General features: G+C 37.4%; 1 protein-coding gene across 8 annotated transcripts in view; it reads right to left on the bottom strand.

The window, feature by feature from the left end:
• Positions 1-12,632, bottom strand: part of MAPK14 (mitogen-activated protein kinase 14) — a 73,471-nt gene that overhangs the window by 40,600 nt on the left and 20,239 nt on the right. For 7 of the 8 annotated variants that reach the window (XR_009048044.1, XM_057699414.1, XM_057699412.1 and 4 more), the window contains exon 2: positions 6,649-6,778. Coding sequence is in view for 7 of the 8 variants with exons in the window: in XM_057699414.1 (XP_057555397.1) it covers positions 6,649-6,778 (130 nt within the window). In the remaining variant the exon portion in view is untranslated. Of the gene's footprint in view, positions 1-6,648; positions 6,779-8,492; positions 8,738-12,632 lie in introns of those variants that run through there. The other variant, XM_057699416.1, reaches the window with a different exon arrangement.

Consider the following 12,632-nt stretch of genomic DNA (forward strand, 5'->3'; position numbering starts at 1 on the left):
ATGCTTTTGTCTTTTACTTGTTAAACATCATTTTTCATAATAACCCATTTTACTACTAAAATCTTCACGTCTTTAGAATTTGGTCACATATAGCCATCAGCTTATCAGGAAGCAAAAAGTTTAGGACTCTTGACTTACACATGCACTGATAGTCTAATGATTAACAAACAGAAAAAAGTCATATTTCTACAGCTGTTGTTACAGTATCATTTTTCTTTTTAAAACATATTATTATTCAATAAAAATTACTATAGTCTTGAAAACTGACATTTTTAAAGCCCCAACATATCTTCTCAGTATATTCTTGGTATTATTCTTATAATATTCTTAATATCAGGTATTTAAATCAGACTACAAAAATGGGGAGGGGGGGGGAGCTATCTTTGGGACTTCCAGGTTAAGAATCCACCTTACTATGCAGAGGATGCAGGTTCAATCCCTTGTCCGGGAACTAAGATCCCACATGCTGCGGGTGAACTAAGCCCGAGTGCCAAAACTACTGAGCTCGGATGCCTCAAAAGAGAGCCCTCGTGCCATAAACTACAGAACCCATACACCACAACTAGAGATAAGCCCATGTGCCACAACAAAGAGCCCAGGTGCTGCAACTGACTCGATGCAGCCATAAATAAATAAATAAATAAATATATTTTAAAAAACTATCTTTATACAAGGATAAAGCAAAGAGCTACTTAATACTCAGTAATCCATGGTCTTTGAGCAGTTTTTCTGGTCATGGATTTATGCTGTTTAATCCACATTTACCATCCCCCCCTTCCCCAGTTCCTCCTAAAACCCAGACCATTCATTTTTACAAAGCTAGGCACTAAGAAGGCAAACATGACATATAATTCATGTGTGATATGCCCAGCAAGATTTAAGGGTATCTGGAAATGAACAAATAAAAGCTAAATGGCCTTCATGAAAACTGACCCATGACTGTGGGCTCATTAGCATGCTGCTCTAATCAACCAAGCTAAATAAACAGCTCTAAAAGTAAAATATACCAACACTCAAAACAGTATCATGAAAAAGAGCATTCTGAATTAGAATGTTACACCACTCATCCACATATCAACTTTTAAAAGCAATTTGAATTATACAGCCTGAACCCAAAAGGGAAACAAACTAAAAAAAGGCCTTAGAATTCAAGAATAGCTTTTCAAGTCTTTGCATCTTATTCCAAAGGAAAGGTACAGCTATCCATCATCTCCTTATCCAGACAACTGTACACAAGAAAACCAAAATTACCTATAATTGCACTACTGGTTATAACTATCATTAACATTTTGAGATACTTCCTTTGATTTTTCTGATGTATATAAATTAAATTGGAGTTATACTATGCATACAGTTTTATATCCTGCCTTGTCACTTAACAAATAATGACTATCCTCAATGTCCTCAAATGTTTTTCAATAATATGTTCTATCATTTGTATATACCATAAGAAAACCAATTTTCTATCTTTGGACGTTTAAGGAACACTGCAAGTATATGTGCATATGCATGTGTATTTTTTTTCTAAATCTTGTATTTTCTTCCAGAGAATAAATTTCAAGAAATATAATTACAAGATCAAAGGACATCAATATACTTAAAGATCTTAATACTGTCAAACTGTCTTCCATAAAGATGAGGCCAGCTTACATCCCACCAATATTGTATGTATGACCTTATAATGGCTCTGAACAGTGCTTTAAAATAAGTCAAATCATTTTCTTTTTCCTTTCCCATCTAAGTCATAATTGTTCTCCTTGAGTTTGATACAGTCCTGGCTTAAGAGCTCTGGTCTTTTGATTACTCCCCCCATACCCACCTATACTTCTTACAGCTGAGATCTGGAAGCCAATTTTATTCACCTGCTCCGATATTTTCTAATCACTGATTCTTGTTATTTGAGATGCCCCATCTTCTCAACAAGAAAAGTTTAAAACAATTTACACTGTTTCACATTATTTGAACTGGGGCTGTGAAAATATCCTCAGATAAAAATAAAATTAAACTACGAGAGATCCAATTTACATAGGGATTATTCATGCAAGAGTTATCTCAAAGACACTAAAGCAAAATAAGTCCAAAATATTTTAAATAAAAACTCCCATTTCAATCTGAAAACACAATAGGCATTTTTTTAAAAAAGCTTTTTTTTTTAAAGCTCTTTATTGGAATATAATTGCTTTACATTCTTGTACTAGCTTTTGAAGTACACCAAAAGTGAATCAGCTGTATTTATACATATATCCCCATATACCCTCCCTCTTGAGCCTCCCTCCCAACTGCCCTATCCCACCCCTTTAGGTCTTCACAAAGCATCAAGCTGATCTTCCTGTGCTCTGTAGTAGCTTCCCACTAGCCATCTATTTTACATTTGGTAGTGTGTATATGTCAATGCTCCTCTCTCACTATGCCCCAGCTTCCCCTCCCCTTGGTGTCCTCAAGTGTGTTCTCTACGTCTGCATCTCTATTCCTAACTTGCCACTAGGTTCATCAGTACCATTTTTCTAGATTCTGTAATATATGTGTTAGCGTACGGTATTTGTTTTTCTCTTTCTGGCTTACTTCACTTTGTATGACAGACTCTAGGTCCATCCACCTCACAACAAATAGCTCAATTTCATTCCTTTCTATGCTGAGTAATATTCCATTGTATATAAGTGCCACATCTTCTTTATCCATTCATCTGTTCATGGACATTAGGTTGCTTCCATGTTCTGGCTCACAATAGGCATTTTAGAATCAAACAGCTGTAAATTTGAACTCCTATTCAATCTGTGACTTCTGGGACCCATGAGCTTATTTCTTTTACATTCCAATAACCCCAACACATGGAATGTTGCCTGGCACACAGCAGTTCAATTAATACTTGTTAAATAAATAAAAGTACCTTCTCTGAGCCTCATTTTCCTCAGATGAAAGACATGGGTATATCATTGTTTATTTTCATAATATTTGGAGAAGATTATATAGACAAGGTATCTGAAGCTGCCTAGTGCAAAGGACTGACCTGCTGTGGATTACCAAAATAAGTGGTGACCAGAAACTTTAGTTTTACAATGAATCGCAAAATACAAATCATAAAAACAAACTATTTGAAGCAGCTACTTCCAGTAACAAAACATGACATGAAAGCTAAATGCAATTATTCAAATGATTAAAAAGCATGCTGCAAGAAGCACGATGACTATTTTGGAAAAAAATAATAGAACAAAGCATATTAGCAAATACTCTATCAAATTTTAATTTCCTTAAAAGGGACATATTTTATGAGATTAAAGCCACCCATATTGCATCAAAGTATTTTTAGTTTTTTGTGGGCTTTTACGAATATCCCTTCTCTATTAATCCTATTTATGAAGTATTAATCGTAAGGAAAATAGTATAAAACAAAAGTTTCCCAACATTAAAATAAAAGGAGGAAATGTTCCATAATTTATTCATTTCTCATTTCTTAAAATGGAAAATTTTTTCTCTCTCTCTCTCTTTTTTTTAAGCTCTTTATTGGAATATAATTGCTTTATACTTTTGTACCAGCTTTTGAGGTACACCAAAGTGAATCAGCTGTGGAAATTTATTTTTAATTCAAGTCATGTTTTAGCCTATTTCTTTTACTTCTTCTGCCATTATATGATTTCAGATACTTTAGAAAGTAACCCAGGAATTAAATATTTAGAAAAGACATTTATAATACAAGTATCTCTGATGACTGTTCTACAATGACAGACAGAAGTAATACATCTTTATTAAACTGGTGCACACTCACAAAACACTTTAACTCAGTAACCAAAGACAATATTTAATGTATTTAACACAAACACACTGAAACAATCACTAGTTGTATCATGGTAAGATTAAATCTAAGGCTCCAAAATAAAATTTAGGAAAGGAGTCCCTTAATCATTTCAAAATTTAAAATGTATAGTTTTCCAGGCCCTTAACTGGGCAATCTTTATAGTACCTACTCAGACAGCAAAAGGATGCAGCTAGCAGGCTGCTTCCTTTTAATCTTTCCTTAGACCAGGTGTCAGTGAGATCAAGGTCAAAAATTCAGTTGGGAATGTGCCAGGTAAGTTTGTTCAGAGAGTAAGTGTTAGTCACGGAGGACATCCCCTAGGTCCTAGAACCCATTATGAAAATTACATATCTGTCATTCATTATCACACTAATAAAAGAAATAAGATGACTATGGATGGTAAGCCAGAGGCATTTTTGTGTAAAAGATCACATGTGCATTCTGGCACCTAAAAATTCTATTTGCTACCAAAACTTACTTAAATTTTTCAAGAGTTTTAGGTTGCTGCTGCTGTCTCTGGAGGCCTGGCAGCTACCTAAAAATTGGACAGTGGCCCAAAACAGTCATTAAAGAAAAGAAAAAAGAAAAAAAAAAGAGGAAGAGGAAGATAAAGGAAAGGAATTCCTCTTAAAATCCTCAAACTTACGTGGAAGTCTTGATTCTTCATCTGGTAAAAAAACTTTTACACTGTACACATCTAACAAGCATTTGTAGAACAGACTAAAATTCCGGAATTTTCTACATTAAGTCAAAGTCTTTTGGCCCCTCCCCATTCTCTCTTCAATCATTTTCAACAGAATGGAGAACTATGAACATTCAGCCATGTGCCTACTTTTATTTAAACAACAAATGACCACCTAAATATAGGTGGTCCTCTACATTGATACAGTGAAAACCTAAACATCTTAATACAAAAGACAGTCTGCTATTAAGCAAAGTGCTTATAAAACAACTTAGATAAATTAAAATCCTGTTTTCCTAACACTGTCAGTCCTCTTTAAAGTCATATAGCCTCTCCTAAATTAAAACAACTGTATCCCATCACTGTGGCCTCTTCATTTCTACAAATACAGAATGGCTAAAATGCAGCCAGCCCAATATCATATAAGACATATTTCAAACTATCTCATTACAGAAAATTAAAATACAGAATACTAAATAAGGTTGTTTCAATTCACTGGAAAAGCCAAAGCATGGATGCAGATAACCCAAAATAATTTTTGCCCTAAACATTGGCTTAAATTGACTATGAAATAAAGCAGAACAATAAATTACAGTGCTGGTAATCTTCTAAAGCAGATGCTCTTAAATTAGCATAGACAACATCAGTGGGATCCTGGGGCCTCCTGGAGGTGCTCTGGGGTTCCATAAATGTTTGGCTTGCATTCCATTTTCAAAGTATTCTTTATACTTAAAAAGCTATGACAGTGTCTCTGTCACATTTATTAACGTGTAATGAAAACCAGCATACACACTCAACTGTGTTAAAAACCAAATGTAAACCCATCAGTTAAGCCTGCCAGGCCACCTTGATTTTATGCAGACTCCAGAATAAAGCTTCTCCTGCCAGCTTTTTCCACCATATCTCAACTTCTTATAAACATGTCACTGATTAGGAAGGCTGTAGCTCTGCAATGAACTTTTTAAAAACTCCAGTTTGCACATGGATGCTCATATAAAATTATACCTAGGAATGAAGGTTATCTGTGGAAAACAGGATGTTCTCAATAACGTAATTAAAACATGAAAATAAATAAGCTGCAGCTGTGATTACAACAGTATCAATAATCCAATTCCAAATTTAAGTCACAATGCTCTCAATTTAGAAGAAATTTGTACTTTGTGAAACAAATGTATTTCAATACATCTTTTTTCTTACTATGAAGAAAAAAAGTTGTTACTGAAACAGAAAAATATCTGAATAGCCAAATAATAAATTTACAGATTTTGAATTTTTTTTCTACACAGTAACCATCAATAGGGTCAAACAGTTCTAAAATTTCTATGGCCATTGTTTATATAATGCTACATATTTTACAGTTCCTTTCATACAGCAATCACATAGACCCTTTTAAACTTGATTTTGAAATTCAGGAAAGTAAGTGTCCTCAGTCAATTGTTTTTTTCACTTTCAGTTAATATTCCAACTGCATCCATTTATTTATGCTATTAGGATTTTTAAGCACTCCTTTGCAGGACGGCACTGTTCTCAGATTTCCAAACTGATAGAAAAGAAAATGTTATATTTAACTTAAACAATGTCTTTGTCACATTTTTAAAAATCCCTGAATCTAGAAAAGCTGTCTTTTAAAAATTAAAAGGAAAAAATTATAATATTAAACTATCCAGAAAATAATACCCATCTTTAATAGGGCATTCAGTTAACTAAGGCCCTCTTCCTCAAACTTCTCCACTGAAAAAACTCATAACAACACAAAATACCATAGATTCCCATATTTTGATAACATAATCTTAAGTAAACCAAGTAAAGAATACAAAACTTCTTTGCAATATTTTGTTAAAAATCCTTGTGAATTGTGTTTTATCTCATAAAAACAGTGCCATCCCGCAAAGGAGTGCTTAAAAATCCTCACTTTTATTAAAAAAAAAAATTTTATATGCTTTCCCTCTAAAAATCTTTAGGTAAAACTGGAACTCCAGGAAGATGTACCAATTTCATCCCAAGGTTTGGAGTAGCTACCTGACATAATGCAGTGGTCACTAACACCCCAGTACAAGAAGGATGGTCCAAAGTTTGATACACTCTAATGCATTTCCATTTGCAGTAACTAAAACACAATTTTTTCCAGTCTATTAAAGAGCAGAATTTATCCTGCCTTGAATTATTAACTTACATTTTCATGTTTCATATGTTTAAGTAACCGCAGTTCTCTGTAGGTCCTTTTGGCATGAATAATGGACTGAAATGGTCTGGATAGCTTCTTCACTGCAACACGTAACCCAGTTTTTGTGTCAAAAGCAGCACTAAAGAAAAAAAAGAACATAAAAACTCATCATTAAATGTTCTCTAAATACATTAAAATCAGTACTTATAAGGCTATTTCATTTCCAAATTAAATGGGTCTATAACAAAATATTTAAAAGTATAAAGATAAAAATGAAAATGACCTATAATCCCACTATCCAAAGTAATCATTTATTTTTGGTATTTCCTTCTTGTCTTTTTTTCTATGAGTCTAAATCAAGGATCAGCAAACTTTTTCTGTGAAGGGCTAGATAGTATTTTAGACTTTGTGAGGCTTAGGGTCTCTGTCTCAACTACTCAGCTCTGGGCTTGGAACTGGAAAGCAGCAGTTAATAAATGTTTAAATGGATGTGGCTATGTCCCAATAACACAAAAACAGGCAGCCACCTGATCTAGACGAGCCAACAGATTGGTACACAAAGAGCTGAATTCTGTCTTCTTGGCCTAGGCCTCAGTGTCGTCTTGCCACCAAATGCTGCCTGATCAGAGGCCTTGAAAAATACTATGTTTTCAGGACAGTGAGGTGGCATAAAAATTTCTTGGGCACCTACAAAGTATCTGTCACTTTCTAGAAGCTGAGATACAGTCAGGAATAAATCAACATATCCCTGACCTCAGGGGATGCGGGGAGAGAGGAAGAGCAGAATAATGAAATAAATTTCAAATAGTAATAAATGCTACGAATAAATAAAACAGAATAATGGGATAAAGAGCAGCAGAAAGCTGGTGGAGTTATGCTACGTTAGCCAGGATGTCTGAGGAAGTAAATTTGAGCTGAGGGAAGTGAATGATAAAACTAGAAACCATGTAAAGATATAGGGGAAAAGGGCCTCAGGCAGAAGAAAAAATAACATTATTAACATTTACTGGGTCTTTACTATCATTCCCCCATTTACAGATAAGGAAACTGAAGCACAGAGAGTTTAAATAACTTGCCCACAGTCATAAAGCTAGAGAGTGATAGTGCAGGAAGTCTGGATTCAGAGCTCACGCTTGCTATTAAATATTTTGCCATGCTGCCTCTCAAAAAAAGCATGTGCAAACAAAGGAAAAATGAAATAGAGGTAGAAAAACGCTGGAGTGACAGAAGAAACATGGCCTGTGCAGGTGGAACACCGGGAGCAAGGGGAGGGTGGAAAAGAATGAGGTCAGAGATGCAGGCAGAGGCTAGATCACACAGGACATCTACAGCAAGAAATCTGATGTGTATTTTAATTATTTTTAGAGACTGTTTGGGCTAATTCTGTCATGTCTCATCTTCCTGTTTATCTCAGTCTCTAATAGGCACATCCAAGACTTTCGGATTATCTATTCTCACCAAACTCTCTTTCCCATATGACTCTGTACCTGCTCCAGGAGTTCCCCTCCTTTCACTCCCAAACCTTTACACTATGTCCTTGCTCTCTAACTCCCAATTTGTAATAAACTTCTGTAAATCTTCACTTCTGAACCTTTCCGCCATCTGCTTGCTTTAGCTGAAACCAGGCTGTACCTTGAAGACACTACTTCTCTTATAGCCGTGCCATAAGAGTGGATTCTCACTCTCATACTCCAGGTACCTCACAGCTAGCAGGTGGCGTAGATGTCCCTCCTTGCCAACTATTTCCACTTCCAGACCATAACTTTCCCTTTGATTTATACAAGCTCCTGCCCACGACCCTCTCTTCCTCTCTGTTGCTGTTATCCACTGGCCTGGAATTTTCCATCACTCACCGAAAAGTTAGTTCCTATCTTAAAGTCTCTTTCCCCTTCCAACTCGGCCATCATTCTTGGCAACTTTAGCATCCAGGTGGAGGGCACATCCAATTTCCTAGCCTCTTGGTTTCCTGACCTCTCCAGGAAACTCCACCCTATCCAACCACCTCATGGTCACACCCTGGACCTCTGTCACCATCAAAAGCTGTCTGCCTACAAACTTGTGAATGGCCTCACAAACCTCCTATGTCTTTTAGTTTACTTCTAGCTTATCTGTATCCTGTCTACAACAATTCATTGACTGTTTCTATCCTTTAGCCCTCCCGTCTTCATTTCCCTTCTTGCCTGCCTTAGACTGTATGCTCCTTTGTACCCCCCCCCCCACACCCCCCTGATGTTCTCACCCATATAAAGTCTAACTTTGGATGATCTCAACTATTTATTCTCCTTGTCTGAATCCAAGAACTAACTATGCTTGAAGAAAAAAAGAATGCACAGGACTTCCCTGGTGGCGCAGTGGTTAAGAATCCTCCTGCCAATGCAGGGGACACAGGTTCAAGCCCTGGACATGCCATGGAGCAACTAAGCCTGTGTGCCACAACTACGGAGTCTGCATGCCACAACTACTGAAGCCTGCGTGCCTAGAGCCCATGCTTCACAACAAGAGAAGCCACCACAATGAGAAACCCGCGTACTGTAACGAAGACCCAACACAGCCAAAACTAAAATAAATTAAAAAAAAGAATGCACAATCATACAGAATGGTTTCATTCTTAATTTCTGATCTTAACCTCAAATAAGGCTCTCAATATTGCCACTTTTTTACTAGTAAGTTCATTTTTCTACTCAAAGTCATCATTTGACACCATCTCTCTCCTCAAACCTCCATTTACCCTCCTCTCTCAGGAGCTGTTCTTGCCTTCACTGAGAAAACAGAAGCCATCAAAAGGGAGCTCCACCTGCCTACCAGTAAACCTACCTACACACCCATCTGCACTTGGACCCTTCTTCTCTGCTTTCTCTCTTGTTGTAACTAAGGACACACACCCTTTCTTACAAAAATTCAAGACCTCAATATATGCTTTGGTGCCATCATCCCTCATCTTTTCAAGGACTTCACTCCTTCGTTCCTCTTCTTTGTTTCCAGCTTCTCCCTATTCTCATCAGCGTAAGTATGCTCTAGTTATTTCCCATTCTCAACAAACAAAAAATTTCCCTTGAAAGCTCCCCATCACAATTAAAATTCTCCAGTGGTTCTCAATGTGTGGTTCCTAAACCAGCAGCATCGATGTCACCCAGGAACTTATAAAAAATGCAAATTCTCAGGTGCCTTCCCAGAGTGCCTGAATCATAAACTCTGAACTCTATTTTTTATCAAGCCCACCACATAATTCTAACACACAGTGAGTCTGAGGACCACTAATCTATACCTCTGCTACTCCACAGACCAGCAGCATTGGCATTATCTGGGGGTTCTTTGTAAATGGAGAATCTCAGGCCCTAAAGTAGAATTGACATTTTGACAAGATCTCCAGGTAGTTCACACATATCTTAAGGTTTGAGAAAAATAAGATTTGACAAGGTTTGACAAGATCTACACAACTGACTCATTTCCTCTGCTCCCATTCTTTCCTCAATCCATTCCACTGAAACGCTCTTCTCAGGTCATTAATGACCTCTACTACCAAATCCATGGCCACTTTTCTGGATTAGCAACTGATATGGTTAACACTTCCCCTTCTCTAAACTCTCTCCAACCTGGAGTCCCTATCAGCACATCCTACTGGTTTTCTATGACTTCTATGGCAGCTCCTTCTCTGTGGTTCCTCTACTCAAACTCCATATGCTGGAGTTCTTCAGGACATGGTACTAAGCCCTCTTCTCTTCTCTCTCCTATATTCTCCTAGATGTTCTCGTCTATACCCATGACTTTATTCTTTTTTTAATGTCTTTACTGAATTTGTTACAATACTGCTTCTGTTTTATGTTTTGGCTTTTTGGCACGTGGCAATCTTAGTTCCTCGACCAGGAATTGAACTCGCACTCGCTGCATTGGAAGGTGAGTTTTAACCACTGGACTGCCAGGGAAGTCCTCTATACCCACGACTTTAAATTAAGTGCCATCTATATATTGAAAACTCCCAAACCTATGTCTCTCACTGCAATCTCTTTTCAGAACCTGACATCTCCATATCGAAAACATACAAGCAGCTTAAATTTAGGAAGTTCAGAACACCCAGAACGATTCCTCTCCGTCTCTTTTATCTCAACAAATGGACTTTCCATTCAGTTGCTCAAGCTGGATGTGTGAGTGTCACTGTTCATTTCTCCTTTTCCTCCAGCCTCCTGGCCCCCATCCAAATCTACCAGAAAGTGTTGTGGTTTCCATCTCCAGAATACATCTCAAATTCAACTTCACTTCAGTGCTACCATTCTTGTCCAAGTCACCTCATCACCAGCCTGTCTTCTAATACTCATCTCCCTGACTCCTGTTTTGTTTGCTTCCAATGTAGTCTCCACCATCATCCAATACAATCTTTTAAAAATATAAATTAGATGATACCACTTCCCTGCTTCAAATCCTTCAAGGAATTTCACTGGCATATAAAATAAAATGCACATTTCCTGTCACAGTCTACAGAGCTCAAATGATCTGACCACCAATGACCACTCCATCTTACTCCTATGCTACTCCTTCCTTCCCCTTAGCCATTATGTTCTGAATATGCAGGCTCCTTTCAGTTCCTTAAACTCTTCACAGATGCTGTTCCTGGTCCCTGAGATGCTCTTCTCCCCAACTTCCACCTCTGTTCCACCCCACAGCTGAATCCTTATCCTTCAAGCATTGGCCTAAGTGTATCTAAAAGATGTTTCTAAGAGTTATTATAACTTCTCAAACAGTTATTCTCTGTCACAACACCCTCCTTGTTTCCTTCCTTATCCTACATAAAGGGAGCGGGGTTCTCTTCTCTCTCGCTGCCCTTGTTCCTACAAGTCCAGGAAATAGTACCTTCTCCCCTCTTGGAGGTACCAAGTAAGTTTATATTCCTCTCTGAACCCCTCACTGGCTCTAGTAAGACTGGGAAGATGGCCATTGCTCCTGTGACTCATCCTCTTCAGCTCTCCACCTCAGAGTCTGCCTGCCTCCCTGCAGGCTGAGTGCTTTCCTCTCTCCTCTGCTGGGAAGTATGTTGGGGCCTCTTGGAGCAAGGAATACCATCAGGTTTCTAGCTGACATGCCTGTGACTGAGTTTGCAAGCTCAATTCAGTGGGGAAGAAAGAAGACTCCCACTTGAGCCACCTGTGCAAGTCATTCTCCACACCGGCTTTCCAGTAATAAAGCACATACTTTTATCTCTATTTGACTCCTGTGTCTATTCAGCAAAAAGCAGGCTAGGATTAATTAGTACCCTACAGATCCCAATAATCACAATTTATTATTGTATGTTTATTTACCATCCAGCAGAGTGGTTAAATAAGGACTGGGGATTTGGTATTAGACTATCTGGATTTTAATTCCACTTCTGCCGGTTAGTAGTTATATAACCTTGAGGAAGTTAATTAAATTCTCTCAGCCTCATATATAAAATGAGGATAACGTTTATATCTAATCTGTGGGATGTTTGTTAGGATTAAATGTGATAACTTTTATAGTAGGTTTAGGAAAGGGCCTGGCCCATGGTAAAGCTCAGATATTAGACATAATAACGCCAGCCTTTTCCACTCATCACAAACACCCTGAGGGCAGGAAGTGTCTTGTTTTATTTAGTATTGTATTACATAGGGCATAGCTTAATACCTGGAACGTGGTCCATTCTCAATAAATGCTTAACAAAAGCATAAAATGAAATATGGAATAAAAAACTTCAACTTTATCATTTGGCCCTCAATTCTTATAAACTCAATAGCATCCAACAGGAAACTGATATTAATGTTAAAAACTTACATGTGTGTTGAGTGTTTATTGCTAGGCATTGGTTTTAATCTTCACATGAATGAACATCTTTATCACAACTTTACAAGAAAACATTATTATTATTATTTCCATTTTACACATGAGAGAACTGAGGCACAGAGAGGTGAACTAATGTGCCCACATAGACAGAAAACGGCAGAGCTGGGATTCAAATCCAAGTGGTATGCTGCAAGCATGAACTC

Source organism: Hippopotamus amphibius, chromosome 11 (assembly GCF_030028045.1).
Source record: "Hippopotamus amphibius kiboko isolate mHipAmp2 chromosome 11, mHipAmp2.hap2, whole genome shotgun sequence".
NCBI lineage: Eukaryota > Metazoa > Chordata > Mammalia > Artiodactyla > Hippopotamidae > Hippopotamus > Hippopotamus amphibius.